General features: G+C 37.7%; 1 protein-coding gene across 5 annotated transcripts; it reads left to right on the top strand.

The window, feature by feature from the left end:
- Window positions 1-373: 373 nt before the first annotated feature.
- Window positions 374-21,486, top strand: ABRAXAS1 (abraxas 1, BRCA1 A complex subunit). Of its 5 annotated transcripts, none has more exons than XM_025425762.3 (10): window positions 401-529; window positions 768-970; window positions 2,898-2,988; window positions 6,709-6,745; window positions 9,906-9,972; window positions 12,344-12,537; window positions 13,567-13,686; window positions 14,631-14,715; window positions 17,259-17,373; window positions 17,759-21,486. In XM_025425762.3, exons 3-10 carry the CDS (start codon window positions 2,958-2,960, stop codon window positions 18,190-18,192), a joined length of 1,083 nt encoding a protein of 360 aa, XP_025281547.1. In that variant the 5' UTR covers window positions 401-529; window positions 768-970; window positions 2,898-2,957; the 3' UTR covers window positions 18,193-21,486. The 5 variants fall into 5 exon arrangements, with proteins under 5 accessions (XP_048961048.1, XP_025281531.1, XP_025281547.1 ...); XM_025425773.3 differs by having other exon boundaries at window positions 402-529; window positions 771-970; XM_025425746.3 differs by lacking the exon at window positions 768-970 and having other exon boundaries at window positions 375-529.
- Window positions 21,487-21,614: the final 128 nt, after the last annotated feature.

Here is a 21,614-nt window from a genome sequence, read left to right as displayed (position 1 = left end):
TACTAGTATTCCAGAAGTTTCAATGAGCAGAAGGCAGTATCATGCACTTTGACACCATAAACACGGCATTTCCCATGATACAAGCAATGCTTCCGTCAGCATTGCTCCATCTACAATCTGCGTCTGTGCCGCGATGGCTCAGCAGCAGCGGGCCACCCAAACGCGTGCGGCCGTGGTCTGCACAGGCGTCCCGACACCCAGCGGCCTTTAGGGACTCAAAGCGCCCTGCCCAGGTCACCCAGGGCCGCCCCCACCAGCAGAGGGCGCCCACGCCCCCCGGCCCCGCCCCCTCGGCCCCGCCCCCTCGGCGGCGGGCGCGGCGTCCAGTGCGCCGGCGCAGGCCCCGCCCCCTCGCTCGGCCCCGCCTCGCCGCCGCGACGCCGAAGGACCCGGCCCGGCGTGCCCCGCCTCCGCCCCTGCCCGGCGCTGCGCTCGCGGAAGCATGGAGGGCGAGAGCACGTCGGCGGTGCTGTCCGGCTTTGTGCTCGGCGCGCTCGCGTTCCAGCACCTCAACACCGACTCGGACACGGTGAGCCGACGGGCGAGGCGGGCTGCGGCGTCGCCCCGGAAGAGACCGGCGCGCGGGCGCCCCCCCAGCGGCCGTTGCCCGGGCCGCGCCCACGAGCTCTCTGCCCTGGCGCTCCGCCCCCTCCGCTCCCGGGCTGTCCCGGACGGGCGCTCCCTCCTCCTCCTCCTCCTCCTCCTCCTCCCCGGCGTTTAATCCCCCCCGACGCAGTGTCCCGCCTGCCGCCGTTTCTCTCTCCCAGCAGCCCCCTTTTTCTGTGGTGAAAGTTGGTCGTGGAAGGATGGCGAGTCCGCAGAGCCTTCTCCCAACTCCGCTAGGAAGGTGCCGGTTAACTTTCCGTTTCTGACGACCGGCGGTAGCTTTCCAGGACCGCCGGGTTTTCTCGTGCGCGGCGGCGGCTGTGCGTGTCTGTGGAAGTGCTGGGCTAGGGAGCGATCGAACAAGGTGCGTCCAGTCAGCGGCGGTTTTCCAGACCTTCGTGGGCGAGAGAGTCTTGGACTTGGCAGAGCAGATGCCTGACTCCGCTTGCGGCGGTTTCCGATTCATGGGATTGTGAGGCCTCTGATGCCTTCAGTTATCATTAAAATACTTCAGTTTATCCTCAAATATCAGTCACTCTTCTGCTTCTGCCACGTTCAAAATCTCCGGGTGAAGTGGTAGTGTAAATACAGTACACGTCTTAAAAAAAAAAAAAAAAAAAAAACTTTTAGGAAGTCAGAGAAATACTATAAAACTTTGAGCCTGAGAAGTAGTGTGTTCTGTTTAAGTGCCTTTTTTTTTTTCTGTTTTTTTTTTTTTTTTCTGTTTAAGTGCTTAATGTGCTAGTACAGTTTAGAAAATACCATACTGAACAAAGCCTTCTAATTTCTGTTAGATGATTGTGCCCTTCACTTTACAGGGTCTGTTTTATCCAGAATTGCTTTTTGGCACAATCCTGATAAGGTTGGAATTGATATCTTTCATGTCTGCAATTTTATTTTATTTTTTTTTTTAAGATTTTATCTATTTATTCGTGAGAGACACAGAGAGGCAGGAGCCCGACGTGGGACTCGATTCCGGGTCTCCAGGATCACGCCCTGGGCCCAAGGCGGCGCTAAACCGCCGAGCCACCCAGGAAACCCCCATGTCTACAATTTTAAATAACCTTGTAAAGTAACACCTAGCTAACAGCAAATACATGGCGATTTAAAATGTGGCGCTGTGGAAATTATTTTGGAATATCTTACTGCGAATATAAACAGAATGGATCCTTAGTCTCTGTAGCTTAAAATATTAGCCCTTGAGAAGTACCATGGAATTAGAAAGGCCCTTATTTCTTACATCTTTAAAAGGTGGTTTTCCGGGTTGCTGTACTTGCATTGACCCTGCTTTCCTTTCCCAGGGTTTGTCTAGAACACTGAACTATATAGAGTTCTGGATTTTTCCCCCGAGATTCTAGGAAAGACTCACATTATTGAAGCATTCTGTTTGTGGTTTTTTAACCACAACAGTTAAATGATGGTGGGTGGGGGGCAGCATTTTTAACTACTCATAAAGAAGTTAAAACCTTTATCGTCTCTTAAGCATATTGAGTCTTTAAATGTGTCAAGTAAAATATTTGAAAAATTACTGTTGTGGCAAATATCTGCATTTTTTTTTATTTTTTTTTTAATTTTTTAATTTATTTATGATGGTCACAGAGAGAGAGAGAGGCAGAGACATAGGCAGAGGGAGAAGCAGGCTCCATGCACCGGGAGCCCGACGTGGGATTCAATCCCGGATCTCCAGGATCGCGCCCTGAGCCAAAGGCAGGCGCTAAACCGCTGCACCACCCAGGGATCCCTGCATTTTTAAAACAAACAGGGCTCAACAGCTCCCCTTTTAGAAATCAGACTGAATTTTTGTACAATTTTTTATCTAAAAACACTAATCATTGTGTTACTTAATAGCTCAGAAGCATCTACTGGCTGCTAGAAGAAGCACATGCCAGTAATCCAGAGTCCTTGACTAGTTACTTGGGATGTCCCGTTATTGGCGCTACTCCTATTTATGATTTCATTACCCAGAAAAGAGAGCCTTCTCTGTTCAAGGCAAACTGCTCTGCTCCTCCTTCTTCAAACATTGTATGCTCATTCCTGGCTTTAAGCCTTTAGTGTTACAGGTGTGGTAAAATCATGGTATTTACAATCTCTTCTCATTTTATTATTTTATTTGCAGTCTCTCTACTGTTCATGTTTCCCAATTACACTGGAAGTGCACCTGGTCCTTTACAGACCTGGAGCTGTAGCACACACTTTGTGTACATTATGAAACACTTGGGAAGTATTGGTTAGTTAAGTGAGTAGTAAGTCAATCACGGTATTCTATATACTGCTTATTTTTATCCTTATAGGAAGGTTTTCTTCTTGGGGAAGTGAAAGGTGAAGCCAAGAATAGTATTACTGATTCCCAAATGGATGATGTTGAAGTTATTTATACAATTGGTGAGTCATTTGTTTCTGTGTCTCTTATATTTGGTAGTTTATGCTGAATGGGATCAGCATAAATTAGTTTTTAAGTTGCTTTAAAAAATAAATAAAACATTTTAAAGCAGATCTTACTGCATTCATTTCTCAATGAAAATTATGGCTGTGGACTGCTAAAGCAAGAGTGTGGGACATAGGATGCAAATAAGACTACTGTGGGGAAACAAGGATGGAATAGCTCCTGCTCATATTTAAGTGTCAGGAAGATGGCCCAGCAAAAGGAGAAGGAACCAGCAAGCAAGCAAGCAAGCAAGCAAGCAAGCTAGCTAGCTAGCTAGCTAGCTAAATAAATAAATAAATAAATAAATAAATAAATAAATAAATAAATAAAACAGTTCAGACAAAAACATTGAATGCTGCAGAAAAGTTGGAAGAGGAGAAATGAAAAAAAAAAAAAACAGTGATTAGATCACTGAAAACCCTAAGTAACTTGTGAATTGTAATGAGGGAAAGGCCAGCCTACAGAGGGGTTGAGGAGAGGGCCGTGAAGCACCTGCAGCAGATGGTAGCTGTTCTCTCAGGAAGAAAGGGAAAGCGGAGCTTTAAAATGTATAGGGGGTTTTCTGATTATCTAACATATAATTTTTTCTAAGCATATTTTGAAAAGCAATATTGGTGGTGTGCTATATAAAAAATGTGGCATCATGACATCAGATTGTGTCATGACCACTTCCCCATGTTAAACAATCCTGTCATTTTTTATGACTGCATTGTATTCTTTAGTGATTTCAGCAGTCCTTTAAATTATAATCAGTTGTTTACAGTTTTTCATTGTCCTAAGTTACACTACAGTGAACATCCTTATACATTTTTCTACATTTGTTATACATAGATTCCTGGGGGTGGTATTATGGCCTAAAGGTATGAGCATTTTTAAGGTTCTTGATTAGTATTAGCAAATTGCTTTCCAGAAAGATTGTATCAGTTTATATTCCTGTATGTCATTTTTTGTTTGCCACTTTAAAAGGTTAAAAATGGAAGCATATGTGTAAATTTACATATGTATATAAATGTATACTTATGTAAATACAGAAATTCAGTCTCATTAGACTCTTCTGTGGCAACCACTGTTTTATAATATTTTTTTGCTCATTAACAAAACATAAGTATATAAGTGTGTATATATTTTTACTTACACAAATGGGATTATACTATTCCTATTGGATAAACAGTTCCAAGATAAATATCTCTACGGATACTGTTCTATTAGGACAGAATAGTATCATTGTGTATAGTCTGCCCTTCTTTCTAATGGCTCTATATTCCCACTGTACGTCACTTATGTAATCAGCTATGAGTGACTTGTTAATACAAACAATATAATTATAAATATATTTTATAAATATAATGATAAATATATAAATATATTTAAATATATATAAATATAATGATAAACAGTTTGCCTTGAGTCTATTGGAAAGTCAAATTCCTTGTAGACCATTGTCTTTGGAAAAGTCATGCTATCTAAAGACTCCACAATATGTAAAAGTGCCCAGGTCCCCATACTCTTCCCACCACTAGGTATTATATTACCCAATCTTTTCATCTTTGCCAGTTTGATGAGTGAAAAGAAGTAATTTTAATTTGTATTTCTTAATTACAGACGAGGTTATGTGTTTATTACTTTGGGGGCAAGGACAGGTCTATATTGCATGATTTGACTGTATTTCTGTTGAATTATTTTGGTTTTTCTTACTGATTTGTAATACCATGTTACAGCTTAAGGTAGTTGGCCTTTTGTCATGTGTTATCCATGTTTCTATAGTTTGTGATTTTACTTTGTTAATTATATATATTTTTTTCTGTTCAGACACAGCTTTATTTTTTAGATTTATTTATTTGAGAGAGGGAGAGAAAGTCTTAAGAAGCAGGCTCTGCACTCAGGTTGGAACTGACATGGGGCTCAAATCTCAGGACCCTGAGATCATGACCTGAGCTGAAACCAAGAGTCTGGTGTGCTTAACCAACTGTGGCACCCAGTCGCCCCCAGACACAAGCTTTAAAAACCAACTCGTGGGGCATATTTTCCCTCTAGCTGTAATTGGCATGCCACCCAGGGTAATCAAACATATTTTGAGGAGTTTAATTAAGTAGCCATTTATTGAGCAACTCCATTATGCTGTGAACAAGCTAAGCTTCAAGGCATTAGGCAAGTGCTGTAGGAACATGTAAGTATTTGCTCAGATTATTTTAAAATGTTGGATCATTAACGAGTAAAATCCAAGATCTACAAATTACTATACTGCTTTGGTTAATGAGGTTTTCATCATTTTTTTATTTTCCCTTATCTATACCAGTGTATATTTGGCCAGTTATCAGTAACAAAGACTGTTTCTGTCAGTTTTGTTTTGTTCTCCACACAGGGATTTATCAGGGTAACATACATTTGCTAGAAGAAAAATGTCTAAAGAAAATGATCACTTTTCCTTTTTTAAATAGAATTATTTTTATTAATATACACATAAAGTTACTGAAATGATGATTTCATGTAGTTTTCTCTCTAAAGATGGCACTTGCAGGTACAAACCTGTAGAGGTATCTCCAGCCTTCAGATGTTTACTTGAAGAGATTATTCAACAGTTTTGATAATGGGTTTCCTCATCTAGCTGAAGATTCACAGATTCTCTGTAATCAAACTAATGTCTTTGATTTAAGTGACTAAAAAAATTTCTAGTAATCTGGCTAGGATCTGACCAAGGAAGAGACGCATAAATAGAACATGTCACAGGAACTATCTCAAATAGATGATTGTTGTTGCAGTGATCCAGAAAACTATGTCTGGTAAATTTGTTTTTTTGACACAAGGGACACTTAAAAGTGGGAAGCCTAGAAGAACTTGTATTGTCTTTGTTTTTGTTTTTAAAGTAATCTCTTCACCCAGTGTGGTGCTCAGATTCACAACCCTGAGATTTAAGAGTCACCTGCTCTGCTAACCGAGCCAGCCAGGTGCTCCAGAACTTCTATTCTCTTGATAAGTTTCTGTGTTACCAGATGTGGATGTTTCACTCCTGTTTTTCCTTGAATAATTTTGAAAGATCCGAAAGTTTGGAATGATAGAGGGGACACCATATTCATCTTGATGCTTTTTACAAGATTTATAATGGTGTCTTATGCAATAGAATTTAATCTTCATTGCACAGCATCTGCAGCTACCAGTATTTAGATGTATTTAGATGTATTGTTATTAACAAGAATAAAACTTACTTCCTAAAAGATACCGTTTTTTTTTTCTTAGTCTATAGTTAATATTGACAAATCCTTTATGAAGGAACTACTTGGAATAACAAAAGATAATCCCTTTAACAGCTGTTGTTGTCAATGAGTAAAACTAGAGCATAACCTTTTTTAGAATTCAATGAAAATATACCAACTTTGAATTGATCTCTTGTGTTGCTGTTCATTATTAAACCTGTTTAGAGGGAATGTAGTGTTCTAGTTAAGCCTGAGACACTGGGTTTGAATTTTGGCTCCACCATTCTTTCCGCCTATTACCGCATCTTTAAAACAGAAGAAGGAATGATAAAACATCTGTCTCATAGGTTTGTTGTAAGGATTAAATGAGATCATGTTAAAGTACTTCTTTGAAGCTCACTATGTGCTATTTATATATGAAGTGCTCAATATATACTATTTAAATGATAATTAATGTAATCATAGCACAAAATTCCTTTTTTCCAGACATCCAGAAATATATTCCATGCTATCAGCTTTTCAGGTAAGTAGTAAGAGGCAGTAAATGATCCATTAAGAAAATTACTGTCTGTAAACGAAGTAGTTTTTAAAACAAATACCTTAATTATCCTTTATACGTAGTGGTACTGATAAAAAATAAGACTTTTAAAGGAAATACCTGAAAAGTCACTTGTTCATTTCAACTCTAATAGTTCTTTCTCTGTATTTATATGCTTGCTTTAGCTGTTCTCCACACACTCTCTCCGGTACCAGTTTACCTAGAGGATTGCTTTTCTCACACCCAGCACCTCATCACATATTATAAATTCAGTGACACATTCTCATACATCAACAGCAGCCCTCTTTCTACTCTTTTATTCGGCTTATTTCATCATTTGTCTTCTCACTTATCACATATTTATTAATCTTTTGTCTGTTATTTGATTAGGTTCTTTATCCAGCCTGCTTCCTGTTGCCTTCCTATGGTGAAAATTTGTGTTTTTAGTCCTACAGATAGTAATAGTCCTAATAGGCTATGATATTTTTAAAAACTTTTCACTGAGGTATAACATACATACAGAAAAGTACACACATAAATGAATTTTCGTAAACACTTGTAACCATAATATGTAGTTTTAATGAAATAGCTTTGATTTCTATAAAACGTATTTGAAAAATCAGCATTACTATCTTATAGTCACACTGTATGTACACATTGCTAAGGTTGTGTGAGAATTGCAGTGGAGCATGTGGTAAAGGTGAAAAAGATCTGTGGTAAGAGATGACAGAAATGAAGACTTTGGTCTTAAACTGCTATACCAGAAAGAGCTTGGGATAGTGTTTAACATACAGTGGACATACAAAAATATTTGTTGAATGAGGGATTCTTGGTGGAGACTCATAAAAAGTACTTCCTTGGGGTACTCTGGACCAGCAAAAGATTAGGAAGGAAGAGTGAAAAAAAAAGTGATTCAATATTTACTGGCAACTGCCTTAAATAACTATGCTAACTTAATAAAATCTTAGAATGGAGGAAGCCCATCTGATTCTCAGCCTTTTAGCTTTACAAGATAAAGGGGAGGGAGGCATAAGGAGAACCATCTGAGAAGGCTGTCATTCAGCAAAGTTCATGATATAACCAATGCCACAGAGCTGGTTAATGGTAGGGCAAAAACTAGAAGAATGAGGATTTCTTCAGTTCTAATCCAACAGCATACCATGGTGTTTCTTCCTCGTTTTAAATAATAACAGGTAAACATGTTAAAGCCTTTTGATACATACTTCTTGGAGTCCCAGTTGGATAAGCTTTAATACCCACTTTTTATGTACCAATACAGAGCATGGCAAAGTATGGCCCATTTTTATAGGGCCGTCTATGAATAGTTAACATTTTTTTAAAAAATATTTTATTTATTCGTAAGAGACACAGAAGAGACATAGGCAGAGGGAGAAGCAGGCTCCCCACAAGGAGCCCGATGTGGGACTCAATCCCAGATCCCGGGATCAGGACCTGAGCCAAAGGCAGACGCTCAACTGCTGAGCCACCCAGGCATCCCGAATAGTTAACATTTTTTGAGGGTTGTTCAAAAAACAAAAAGAAAAGAGGAATATGCAGCAGAGACTGTGTTCAGCAAAGCCTAAAATATTTACTATCTGGCCCTTTAGAGAAAAGTTTGCCAGCCCTGCTTTAATAACATTGCTTCTCAGTTTTCCACTGAAAAACACTGAATCACTTATCAAGAATCTAAAGGATAAAAAAAAAAAAAAAAAAAAGGATAAACACCTGGAAAACAGTCCACTAAAACTTAAAACTTAGTCACTTAAAAAACTATGCATGAATTCTGCACAATATATATTTCTATATAAAAATGCCCCCATCCCAGGAACTTAACATAAAATCAGTACTTGCACAGAATGTGTACACTGTTATCCTATTATTTCTTGGTGTACTGCCTTATGTCTGAGTTTGAGAAGTGGGAAGTGGATCATGCTAGAGAAATAACAGGAATAAACTCTTGTATTCAGAGTATTCATGTTAGAATAAGTAGGTAAGGATCCCTGGGTGGCGCAGCGGTTTGGCGCCTGCCTTTGGCCCAGGGCGCGATCCTGGAGACCCGGGATCGAATCCCATATCAGGCTCCCGGTGCATGGAGCCTGCTTCTCCCTCTGCCTGTGTCTCTGCCTCTCTCTCTCTCTCTCTGTAACTATCATAAGTAAATAAATAAAAATTAAAAAAAAAAAAAGAAAAAAGAATAAGTAGGTAAAGTGGAGGGATATATTTGATCAGTTAAAATCCCCTTTGGGTAGGTGGAGCACTTCATTTTGTCTATTTTCCCATTAAAATTTTTTGATGGAAAATTTTTAATGTCTTTGTAAGTTTTAAAAAATCGCTTATTAGGATTTACTTTTTTCAGTTTGACATAACTAAAATTTTCTGAACACATTAGAACTGCCAGTAAAAGCCTATTATGGTGAATATTCTTTATAAAGGATTTTGCATAACAGATATTTCACCATCATAGAAAAGAATATTGCTGATCACAGTGAATGTGAAAGGGAGGAAAACATTATCTGCAATCCCTGTTATTGGAGAGGGAAGAAAGCTGGAATAAACACTTTAGAAAATTTTAGAATTATCTTTCAATTCTCCCTACATCTTTGACTTTCCAACAGAACAAAGACCACAAAACTAAACCAGTATCTAAACCGCTTGCTCCCCTCCCTCAGCCCCAAAGCCAACTAACTCCTAAAGCACTTCTCAACTTGATAGAAGTAAAGCTTTTGGAATTTGCAGTGAATAAACTGTCTTTTTGTTGTTGTGCTTCATTACTCATACATTCTTTTGTATGTATCAACAGTGTAAAAAAAAAAAGTTTTAAGTAAATTGTGAATGAACTGTGAACTGGCTATGTAGACTTTAAAACTTCTTATATTTAATGGGTAGTTTGTTTTAAGCTTAATGTGGTGCCCAGACTTCTTGAAGTTTCTCCATTCCTTTTCCTTTCTTGTTGCTTATGGGCCTCATATTTCTACCATTTTAAGTTTGTTAATTTGAGAACTTTCTCTATTAATATTTTTAGAACTTCATCTGACTAGCAAGTGGATATATGGATTTTGGTTTGGTAAGGGGTAACTAAAATTAAAAGTGCTAATAAGATCATATTTTTAGCCAATTTGAAATCCTTTTATTTTGGCTTTTACAGCTTTTATAACTCTTCTGGTGAACTAAATGAGCAAGCACTGAGGAAAATACTATCGAGTGTCAAAAAGGTATTCCCTGACTTAAACTTTTGTTTTTTTGTTTGTTTGGTATTATATGTATTATTTTCAGCTCCTAAAAATGTATAATACTTTAACAACTTTGAAGCAGCATTTGTCTTCACAGTGTCCTTTAAAGCAGGTGAGGAAAGGCTTGTTCTTTCCAGAAATCCAAAGTTTTGCCCTGAGAGCAAAACTACTGATTTAAAGTTTTGATTTTGTTCTCATCCTCAGCTATTCTAATTAGCTTCAACTTTTCCTCTTCTGCATCCCTACCATATCCTTTGCTAGTATCATTTATCCTAGGACTTAATTCATTACTCTTTTTTTACATGGCTGCAGTTACTAGCACTTAGCTACATAGAACCCTCCACAGCATTTTGGTGTTTAGTTAAGACTTGTTGAGTGATCAACAAGTATTTTGTATTTTCCAAACACAATATGGGGAGGAGGGGTACTTAAAACATTTTGATCTCTGAATTGAGAATAAAAGTAGATTCAGTAAAAGAAGTTTTCTTTTCTTTTTTTAAGATTGTATTTATTTATTCATGAGAGAGACAGAGAGAGGAAGAGAAGCAGGCTCCATGCAGGGAGCCCTGGCCCAGGACTCCAGGATCACACCCTGGGCCAAAGGCAGAAGCTCAACCGTTGAGCCACCCAGGCATCCCGTAAAAGAAGTTTCTTTCAAAAAACATCCTTTGATGAAAATGCTTTGGGCTTTTCCCCCAATTGTATTTGGTTATTTAAAATATACTTCTAGGGGCAGCCCGGGTGGCTCAGCGGTTTAGTGCCCGCCTTCAGCTCAGGGCGTGATCCTGGAGACCCGGGATCAAATCCCACATCGGGCTCCCTGCATGGAGCCTGCTTCTCCCTCTTGCCTGTGTCTCTCTCTGTGTGTGTCTCATGAATAAATAAATAAAATCTTTAAAAAAAAAAAATCTACTTCTAAAAACTATTTAGTTTTAAAAAGAGAATCCAGGGTTCCTGGGTGGTTCACATGGTTAAGTGTCTGCTTTCTTCTCAGGTCATGATCCTAGGCTCCTGGGATCGAGCCCCATATTGAGAAGGGAGCCTGCTTCTCCCTTTCCCTCTGCCTCTCCCCCTTGATCATGTTCTGTCTCTGTCTCAAATAAATAAAATCTTTTAAGAAGTCCTTTTAATTTCCTCTGTTAAAAATTGCTGAAGTTGTCATACACATCTCTAAGCAAAGTGGTTGCTTTTATAATTATTTAATTCTTGGTGAATGAGATTTATTTTTCCAGTTTAAAAAAAAAAGTTTAGGGGGATCCCTGTGTGGCTCAGGGGTTTAACGCCTGCCTTTGGCCCGGGGCGTGATCCTGGAGTCCTGGGATCGAGTCCTGTATCGGGCTCCCTGCATGGAGTCTGCTTCTCCCTCTGCCTGTGTCTCTGCCTCTCTCTCTCTCTGTCTCATGAATAAATAAATAAAATCTAAAAAAAAAAAAAAGTTTAATACTAAGAAGTTTGTTCAGATGTTAACAGTTTATAAAACCATTTCATATGATCTTACTCAATTTTGAAACCAACTCTGTTGGATAGGTGATAGCAGTTAAAAGTTGTTGGATTCAGTTTACTTATTTAGCAGACCAAGTACCCAAACAGGAAGTTAACTTGTTTTCAGTGGCATTTTCTCTATTTAAAGATTTGACTAAAGACTAAGATTTTAAGATTTTTATTTATTTGATGGAGCTAGAGAGCATAAGCAGGAGGAGCTGTGGAGGGAGAGAAAGAAAAGCTCTCTCTTGGATTGTGGGGCTCAATCCCAGGACCCTGGGATCATGACCAGAGCTGAAGGCAGATGCTTAACTGACTGAACCACCCAGGTGCCCCTAAAGACTAAGATTTTAAAAGAGCAAAAATAACCATAAAGAAACCAGAGGAATTTAGGAATTTTTTTTCTCATGTATACTGAGTAAAATCGTAGCCCTGTAACTGAATGGAAAGTAATCTGAGTGTAAGTCAGTTTGCCTACTTTATAAAAGTAAAGTGTTAGGGGTACCTGGGTGGCTTAGTTGGTTGGGCATCTGCCTTTGGCTGAGGTCATGATCTTGGGGTCCTGGGATCAAGCCCTGCTCTGTTGGGTTCCCTGCCCAGTAGGGAGTCTGCTTCTCTCCTCCATCCGTTCCCCTGCCAGCTCATGCTCACTCTCTCTTGTTCTCTCTCAAATAAAATCTTTAAAGTAAAATTTAAAAAAATAAAGCGTATACTTAAGTTTGCGCTTTGTTTATATATGTCCTAAATCTTGCTAAATTTAAGAAAGCCATTTTTAAGGCTGTCAACTTTATTGCTTAATTATGATAGTAAGACACATAATAATTGTAACCATTAAGGTATACACCTGATATTTTTCTGTATTTTCTCTCAGGCTGTGGTTGGTTGGTACAAATTCCGACGTCATTCAGACCAGATCATGACATTTAGAGAGAGACTGCTTCACAAAAACTTACAGAAGCATCTTTCAAGCCAGGAACTTGTTTTTCTACTGCTAACACCAAGCATAATAACAGAAAGCTGCTCTACTCATCGGCTGGAGCATGCCCTATATAAACCTCAAAAGGGGTAAGTGTTGGCCAGTCACTGGCTATTTTCAGTTAATAAAAAAATATACCCAATTTTTTTTTTTTAAAGATTTTATTTATTCATAGAGATGCAGAGAGAGAGAGAGGCAGAGACACAGGCAGAGGAAGAAGCAGGCTCCATGCAGAGAGCCTGACGTGGGACTTGATCCAGGGTCTCCAGGATCATGCCCTGGGCTGCAGGTGGCGCTAAACCACTGCGCCACTGGGGCTGCCCTACCCAATGTTTTCATTTACTTTTTGCCTCTTATCAAATATTTTCAAATATTATTGCATTACATTGTAACAATAACCCTCTGAAGTTGAACTACCATATTTCTTTATAGATGGAAAAATGAAGGTTAGATAAAGAAATTAGAAGCCCAGTATGGAATGGGTTTGTTTTAGGCACTGAGGATTTGTTATTATTTACCATAAGATGGAAAAAATAGGTATACGTTAGATACTGGTTGCTAAAAGACATAGTATGGAACTAAGCCTTGGTATTTGAGCAGGTTTTCTCTAACCTCTGCAAGGAAGCAAGGTCGTTCTTGCTGGCCCATAAAAATGAGTTAGTCACTCTCCTCCCCCCCTCCCCCCCCCAGGTTATATAAATAACATTCTCATGGAATATGAGGATTAAGTAAAAGAGTACCAACTAAAATTAATTTTATTATTCATGGAAGACAGAATAAATCTCAATACTGCCTATTTTTACATGTTAAAATAGCCATTAAAGTACTATTTTCACACATCTATCTTAAGGCTGTGCATATTTCACCACTTTTAAAAGGCATTTGCCTCAAGTCAGTAAATTTTATCTTGAGTAAGCAGTATAGCATGGGGTTTTTTTTGTTGTTTTATGATCTTGTAGGGGATCTGTACATAATATATATAAGTATATATGCGTTTTTATATGTATTTATATGTATTATCTGTACATAATATATATAAGTATATATGCGTTTATAATAGGTGGATAGTAATATTTCACTTTATTCTAAGTTTATACTTCTAAATTTTATTTCTTCAGGCTTTTTCATAGGATACCTTTAGTGGTGGCCAATCTGGGCATGTCCGAACAACTGGGTTATAAGACTATATCAGGTTCCTGTGAGTCTACTGGTTTTAGCCGAGCAGTAAAAACACATAGGTGAGACTGCTTCCCCTAAATTTACTCCTATTTGTTTTTTGACATTAATTTTTTATTACATAGAATAAAAATGAAAGGAAAACTAATGACCATGTTCCTCAAGTAAACCAGACTTTTTTCCTTTCTCCACATTTCTTTCCAACACTTGTACATTTATAATATACAAAAAAAGGGAAGGGGGGTTGTTGTGTAGCCTGTGTGTGTCAGCATGTGTGTTCTAAGAATAGTAGCTAGTCTCAAAATAATTTTCTAAGGCAGCAATTTAGATTATAAAGGCATGAAATTAGACTGAATATAAGTAATGACAGAATATGAGGCTTTATTCATAGGCTGTTAAGCTATAATTTTGTGTTTATTAAGGGAATAGTTAATATCAGAAATAACACTGGTAGTATAGAGTGCTTACTAGAGTGGAAATTGAGAATAAAGGACTAGATTTTTATTTAGTTTTGTGTTCCATAAAGATTAACAGTTTTATAGAAATTGAATACCACATTTCATTGATTCTGAGGTGCAGTTTTACATTTATCTCAAATTGGGATATTTTACAAACTATGCCTTCACCTTTTTTTTTCTTTTTAGTATATAAAATAACGTTCCCACTTTGAATCAGTGATGACTTAAATTCATTTAAATATTTTAAAAATTGACTGGTCCCCATTGCCAAGAAAGAACCCTCCTCCCTCCTACTTCAGTATTTATTTTTACTTAACCTCTTTTGAGTCCTGGCAATAGTACTTAAGAGGCTTCAAAGTCTGCTAATGTAAAGATATACGAACTAAGTTTTCTAATTGGCTTTGCTGTGAACAAGGAGGTTGACAAAATATGATCCCTACAAAACCAGTATAAAAAGAATCTTCTTTTGTTCAATTACAAATAAGTTTTTCATTGTTGCATTAAAATTAGTTCTATATATTTGCCTGACATAATGGTAATTTTTACAGCTCTGAATTTTTTACAGAAGATGGATCTTTAAAGGAGGTACATAAAATAAATGAAATGTATGCTTCTTTACAAGAGGAATTAAAGGTAAGTTAACATTCAAACACTTAAAGACTACTTCTAGAGTTCATATCAAATTGATAACTGAAATCTTTTAGAGACAGCTTGACATTTATTTGGATTTATATTTTTGTAACAGTTTAGGTTCAGTAACAAAGACCTCAATCTCAGTGGCCTACAAAAACAAAAGTTGTTTCACTAACAATATACCTTGGCTGTAGTTTTGCTCCTGGTATAAGTGCCATCTTCATTCTAGGTTCCAGACTGAAGGAGCAGCCCTCATGTGGGATGTGGTCTTCTCATGACAATAGAAACAAGCAAAAAAGCTGGTAGAAATTCACAACAGCTTTCAAAACTTCTGCTCAGAGCTGGCATGTCATTTCCACTCACGTTTCATTGGCCAGATTATATATCCCTATTTCATGGTAGTAGTCAAGGATATATAATCTTTTTACAGGATAAAAAGGGAAGTAGTATTTGAGAACAAAACAATCTACCACAGTACCAAATTCTATCTCATTGTATCAGTTGAGAAGTAGACCTCAAGATGGGATTAGACATGTAAGAGATTTATTAAGTCTGAGAAGGATAAAGGGGAAGGAGCAAGAGCAGGCAGGGAGACTTGTAATGCTGAGTCTGACACCTGAGAAAGGAGACAGTAAGGGAGGACAGGTGGTTAGAGAGAACTTTAGACTGCAGGGCCAGAGAGGTCTCAGCCAGTCTGATGGGAGTCTTAGCAAAGTTGTCCTACAGGGATGGATTTGTACCTAATACTCCTATTGGTTAAGAGCAGCCTAGGAGAAGTGTGGCTTCAGTAGTGGGCCCAAAAGTATGGTCACTGGGACTGTTACTCAACTACTCAGATTTCCATTTAGAGATAGTATATTCCATGGCCACCATACTCATGGATATAGTACATGAAGAGAAGTTAATACATTTTACACTACTAATATTGCACACTATTTTTTAATGTGAATAATACAGGAATCTTAGAGAAACATCCAGAATCCCATTGTTGTAACAACTATTTTCACTTTGCCACATTTTCTAGTTTTTTCCAAATACATACATGCGTTTACATAGTTGACAGTGATGAGGACTTATAAACTTGTGTCATGATTTTTATTTTATGTCATTAAGCATTTTTCATTTTAAAAGCATTAAGCATTTTTGCTACGTATTCTCCAGGATCATGCCCTGGGCCGAAGGCAGGTGCTAAACCACTGAGCCCACCCAGGGATCCCCATATTCTGTAGTTATTTTTAATGGCAGTATATTTCATATAGCAATATATTAGAACTCCTATCTCAAAAGTACTAACTTGGGCTAAAATAGGGAATGTAAAGGTATGTTTCAGAAACTAGGCAGAAAGCAGCTGAGCTTCAGGAAAGAATTGGAACCAGGAGCCTGAATGCCATCAGAATTACTTTTTCCCTTTTTGTTTATACATCGGTTTCCTTCATAGTATATACAGATCTGTTTGTTCATTCACTAGCCAGCCAGAGAACCGCATTTAGATCTATTCAGAAGGTATTAGGATTTGCCAGCTGGCTATGAGGTAGCTCTGCTTGGGTCAGTTAGGGTGAAAGCTGGTCAAGGAGTTACTGGTGAACTTTTATGGCATGGTAGACAAAATGGTGAGAAGTATGCTGGGCAGATATCCTAAAATGTATCCATTTTAAAGCTAAGTGTGGAGTAAAAAACTAACATTTTAAAACTAGATGTAACAACATATTACCCAGTGATTAGAAATTAGTTACTTTTGATTTGGTATACTTAGAAACATTTTTTTTTTTAGAAACATTATCTTATATAAATTTATATTATTTACTTTAAAATATATTCCCAAATGAAATCAAAGAGTATTTAATTAGTGTTTAAAATTGATGACATGTAAGGCCAGCCTGCTGTTCAAAAGTAGTTTCTTTTATACTAATTAAAAGTCTGTAATAGTTTTCTTTCATAACAAAACATAGTTACTTTTCTTTATTGTCAGTTTCTTAAATGTTTGCAGTAAATATGCATCTCTCAAAATACTGTTATTTTTTTTCTTTCAAAATAACAAGGTTTTTTTTTGGTTTTTATTTGTGTATTAAGCAGATAACTTGTACAATAAAGCTGTGTATAAATGGGAAGTTAATACATCTGGGAAGTATTTTATAAATATAAAGCACCATACAAGTGCTTGTTGAGTTCTTTCAGAAAATAGCAAAACAAAATAAAATATTTATAAGGGGCCAGTAAGGGGCACCTGGGTGGCTCAGTTGGTTGAGAATATGACGTTGGTTTCAGCTCAGGTCATGATCTCATGGTTGTGGGATTGAGCCCCAAGTCGGGCTCCATGCTCAGTGTGGAGTCTGCTTCAGATTCTCTCTCCCTCCCACTCTGCCCTTACTTGTGTGCTCTCTTTAAAAAGGAAAAAAAAAAAAAAAAGATCTTAAAAAATATATATATATAAAGGCTAACAATACTTGCGACTGTGTACCACAAAGGATTTTCTATAATTTGTGAACCAAGTTGATTCCTACACAACTTGAAATTTTATCTATGCCCTTAATTTCATTTTGCAGAGTATATGCAAGAAAGTAGAATACAGTGAGCAAGCAGTAGAGAAACTACTAAAGGATGTAACCAGATTGAAACGGGAAATTAAAAAAAGAAAACAGGCACAAACCCAAGCAGCACGTAAGTAAAAAGTTTACACATCACTACCTTTTGTGCTTTAAAAGAAATTCTCACTGATGTGAATTGTGGATGAGCTGGCTACAGTAAATGATGAACTTATCAACCTTAGGGTTAAAAATAGTAGTTTTTAATACTTTTAAATCTTGTTAACAAAGAACTTGGTATTACTATAGCTTTACTATATTGTTGATATTAAAAAATACAACTTAAATTTTCTTTTAGAATATAGTGGCATGGAAATTAGAATTTGGGATTATGCATACCACTTTTCTCAATTTAGAGGATTTGATATAACTGTTCAGTTGAAGTCTTTTTGACATTACCAACAAATAATACAAAAGCTTTGTAAAACAAATATTGTTTTGAATTTTTTTATTTTGTTTAGGAGAGAACATCGAAAAAGACCCTCAGGAGAACATTTTTCTTTGTCAAGCTTTACGGACCTTTTTTCCAGATCAAGAATTTCTTCATTCATGTGTTATCTCCTTGAAAAACAGGCATATCTCTAAAAGTAGCTGCACTGCCAACCACCAGCTCAATGTGATAGACAACCTGACCTTAATGGTAGAATACACTGACGTTCCTGAAGCTAGCCCAGCTAGCGGCACACCACAGATGCTTAAACGTAAAGCTTTAGATACCGATGATGGATGGCAATTGAAGAAGTCACGGCTGTTAGAGATACAAAACAAACCATCTAAAACAGATCCTGATAGTAGTAATCAAGAAAAAGCATCCACAGTGAGCAGCCCGGAAACAGATGAAGACATTGAAAAAATGAAGGGTTCTGGTGAATATCCACAGTCTCCTACATTTTGATCCTTTTAGACCAAAAGGAGATTTTTAATTAGCTGAAGGGTAAAGCCATTTATATTGTTTTTACCAAATCCAGGTATTTGCAGAAATACATACATTCTAGTGCATTTATTTCTTAAAGTACTTTATTTTAAAACCATAACCTTTTTTGCCCCCCCACCCTTTAAAGATTTTAAGTAATTCCTCCGCCCAACATGGGGCTTAAACCCACAACCCCAAGAGCAAGTCACACATTACACCAACTGAACCAGCCAGGTGCCCCCTGCCCCCTTTTATGAAACTCTTGAGGGAAAAGCTTAAGTGATATTCTTTTAAACTTCTATAGCATTCTTTTTTTTTTTTTTAAGATTTTTTAATTTTTTTTTTTTTTTACTTATTTATGATAGTCACACAGAGAGAGAGAGAGAGAGAGAGAGGCAGAGACATAGGCAGAAGGAGAAGCAGGCTTCCCGCAAGGAGCCCAATGTGAGACTCAATCCCAGATCCCAGGATCACGCCCTGAGCCAAAGACAGACACTCAACCACTGGGCCACCCAGGCATCCCACTTCTATAGCATTCTTTAGAATTGGAAAAGACTAGCCTTATTTTCATGATAGGAAAAGGAAAAAAAGATGTCTAAGGTAATATGAAGTGTATTTCATTTTTAAGTCATAATTCCTGCTCTTTAGGTTATAAATGGCTGGGGTTGCCAGATAAAATACCGGAAAACATGCAATATTAGGCATTAAAAACTTATTCATTGTTTAAGTGAATAACTGAATCTGAATTCAAATTTAATTGCATGTCTTCTATTTGTTTGCTAAATCCGGCAGTTCTCTAATTATGGCAAAACTATAATGCAGCAGCACAAATACCTCTCCCTAGTCTAGAGTCCTCTACACAAAATTCAGTGAATCCAGAATTTGAGTACAGAACAAGCCTGGTAATGCAGTGTGTCTGAGATCAGCAGCTGGTCAAGTAGCTGAAAAGGCCAGTTCAAGTAGGGCTCAAAAATGGAACATATGTGTATATATGTATACATATGTCTATCACAGATTTCACTATAACATAAGGCAGAATTGTACCTTCATTTGCCAACCTTTTGTTGCAGAACTAGGAACTTTTCTGGGAGTATATTGTTGTTCCTATGTAAATCATATTCCTTACTTAACCTTTACAATTCCCAGTTTTAGTTTCTTTAAAGTGAATTAATTTAAAGAAACCTGGAAGCAAAGCAACCTTAGTACAAAACACTACTTTTTTCATTTCACAGCACCCTCCTACTTCCAGCCTTCAGTTGTCCTAACCACACCTAACTTGACAACTGTTTTCTTAAAGCTATTTTTTTTTACAAGCCTTTCAAAAGCATTTACTTCATTTTCATTGCAACAATAACTTTGATGCTTATACTTCATTAATACAATGACAAGCAAGTGACACAGGTCTGGGAACAAAATAGCTGACTCTTGGCAATGTAAAACTCAATAGGTTTGAAGAGTCATGGGCTTCACTATGATTTTTGATGATGTAAAGCCCGGTTTAATTCAGTAAGTTGGTTAAGTGGAGGTTGGCTAACAGAGCTTTTATTGTGCTTTTGTATTTGTCTTTTCCATAATTGTGAGAATTTTCCATCAAGCCTATACATCATATGAAGCCTTCATGTTTTACTCAGTGGATGAAATACTGGACATAGACTTTGACCATTGCTTTTCTATCTGCTACTTCCTAAGTGACAACAAATTCATAGCTACTATCAAAACTGTCTTTTATCTGTGTTAACATGCGTTAGTTACTGTGGGGTGCTAATGAAGCCCACGTAACAGGGATGGCCTGTACAAATGAGTTTCTGTTGGGATTGCTTAACTGGTTGCCTAAGAAGCACTGTAGTGTAACATCACCAGGCAGAGGGTAATATGTTGGCAGTCTGCAGCCTAATTTAAAAATAACCACAAACATCACTAGAGCATATAGAACACCACATAGAATGTAGATTAGGACTAAATGCAATAAACAGCTAAACTACTAGAGGTCACCAGAACACAGGACTGCTGGTTGACCTGTGAGCTGGATTGAAGCAAAGATTCTTCACCCCCTCCTGTCTTTGGAATGTACATTTTGCTTACTGTTGACACACTGGGAGCTGTTCCAAGGACATAGACTTAAAAAAAAGTAAGGTGTTGACACCATTTGGGTTGTGTGTGTGACTGAACCCAGTTAAGGTCTCAGTATAAACTTTTAAGAGTGGCAGGCAGGTGCAGAGATCTACTTGTCTTGTGGCTACCCAAGACAAACTTCCTAAGTAAGTTACCTTGCTTATTAAGCCTGCCTCCTACATACCTGGAGCTGTCTGCCTCTTCAGTCCTTCCCTGCCCTCCATGTACCAGTTTATAAACCAACAGATAAAACAGGCTAGACAAATGCAGAAGCAGTAAGTAACCAACATAAGCAAATGTCTTCTGAAGACCATAGCTTAAGATTTTTCGAAGACTGCTTACAAAGACTCTTCAGAGTTCATTTTGTTAAAACGCTGTATAGAATGTTACTTGAGTCATACTTGTACACAACAGTCCATCTTTGAGGAAAGATGCTAAACTTTAAATCAGAGAATCTTGCTGAGGTCAGTCAATACTGGCTAAACTTCCATAATTAAGTTTCATGACCCACATTTCAGGGTATTAAATGAAAAGAAGGAAACGGGTCCTTATCTCCCCCCCCCCCCCGCCCCCCGCCAATTATCATCTTTTGGCGATTAGTTTGTATCACTGGACTAAGATACAACGACATAGTCATAGACCATCTACCTATGGATCATTTTAAAAATGTGCTATCAGTTTTAGGATAGACTAGCCCAAGATTAAATGTTAGATCCTGTGACTGCTACTACCCATCCCCATGTAAAAGCTCTACAAAGGGAAGATCCACTGTCCTAGCCAGGCAAACTTCTATTTGTTAGTTAGAAAATCTGAGCAATTTCAAATCCACACCCTGTCACATGGAATTTGTACATTGATAAAAGCATTCCACCTTCATGCACCCATATCCCTTAAATCCTATTTATAAGACAGAATCTGGGCCTGATGGAAAATTACAATACAAATCATTCCTTCCATGTTTGAAATCCCAATGAGTTGTTTAAGCTAACTGGGACCATTGTACAGTACCAATTTTTAAAATTTGTATGTATGTATGTAAAATGTAATAAGTATTAACGTTTTAAGTAATTTGTTTACTTTAAAACAGTGAAGAGGAAGCTTTACTCAAATACATTTTCCTTATGAGATTTCAATTATTAATTAAAAACAATACTTGGGAATGCCTGAATGGTCAGCGGTTGAGCATATGCCTTCCACCCAGGGCATGATCCTGGAGACTTGGGATCAAGTCCCACACCGGCTCCCTGAATGGAGCCTGCTTCTCCCTCTGCCTAGGTCTCTGCCTCTCTATC

The sequence above is a fragment of the Canis lupus genome, chromosome 32 (assembly GCF_003254725.2).
Source record: "Canis lupus dingo isolate Sandy chromosome 32, ASM325472v2, whole genome shotgun sequence".
Lineage (NCBI taxonomy): Eukaryota > Metazoa > Chordata > Mammalia > Carnivora > Canidae > Canis > Canis lupus.
This window is presented reverse-complemented; position numbering and strand designations above follow the sequence as displayed.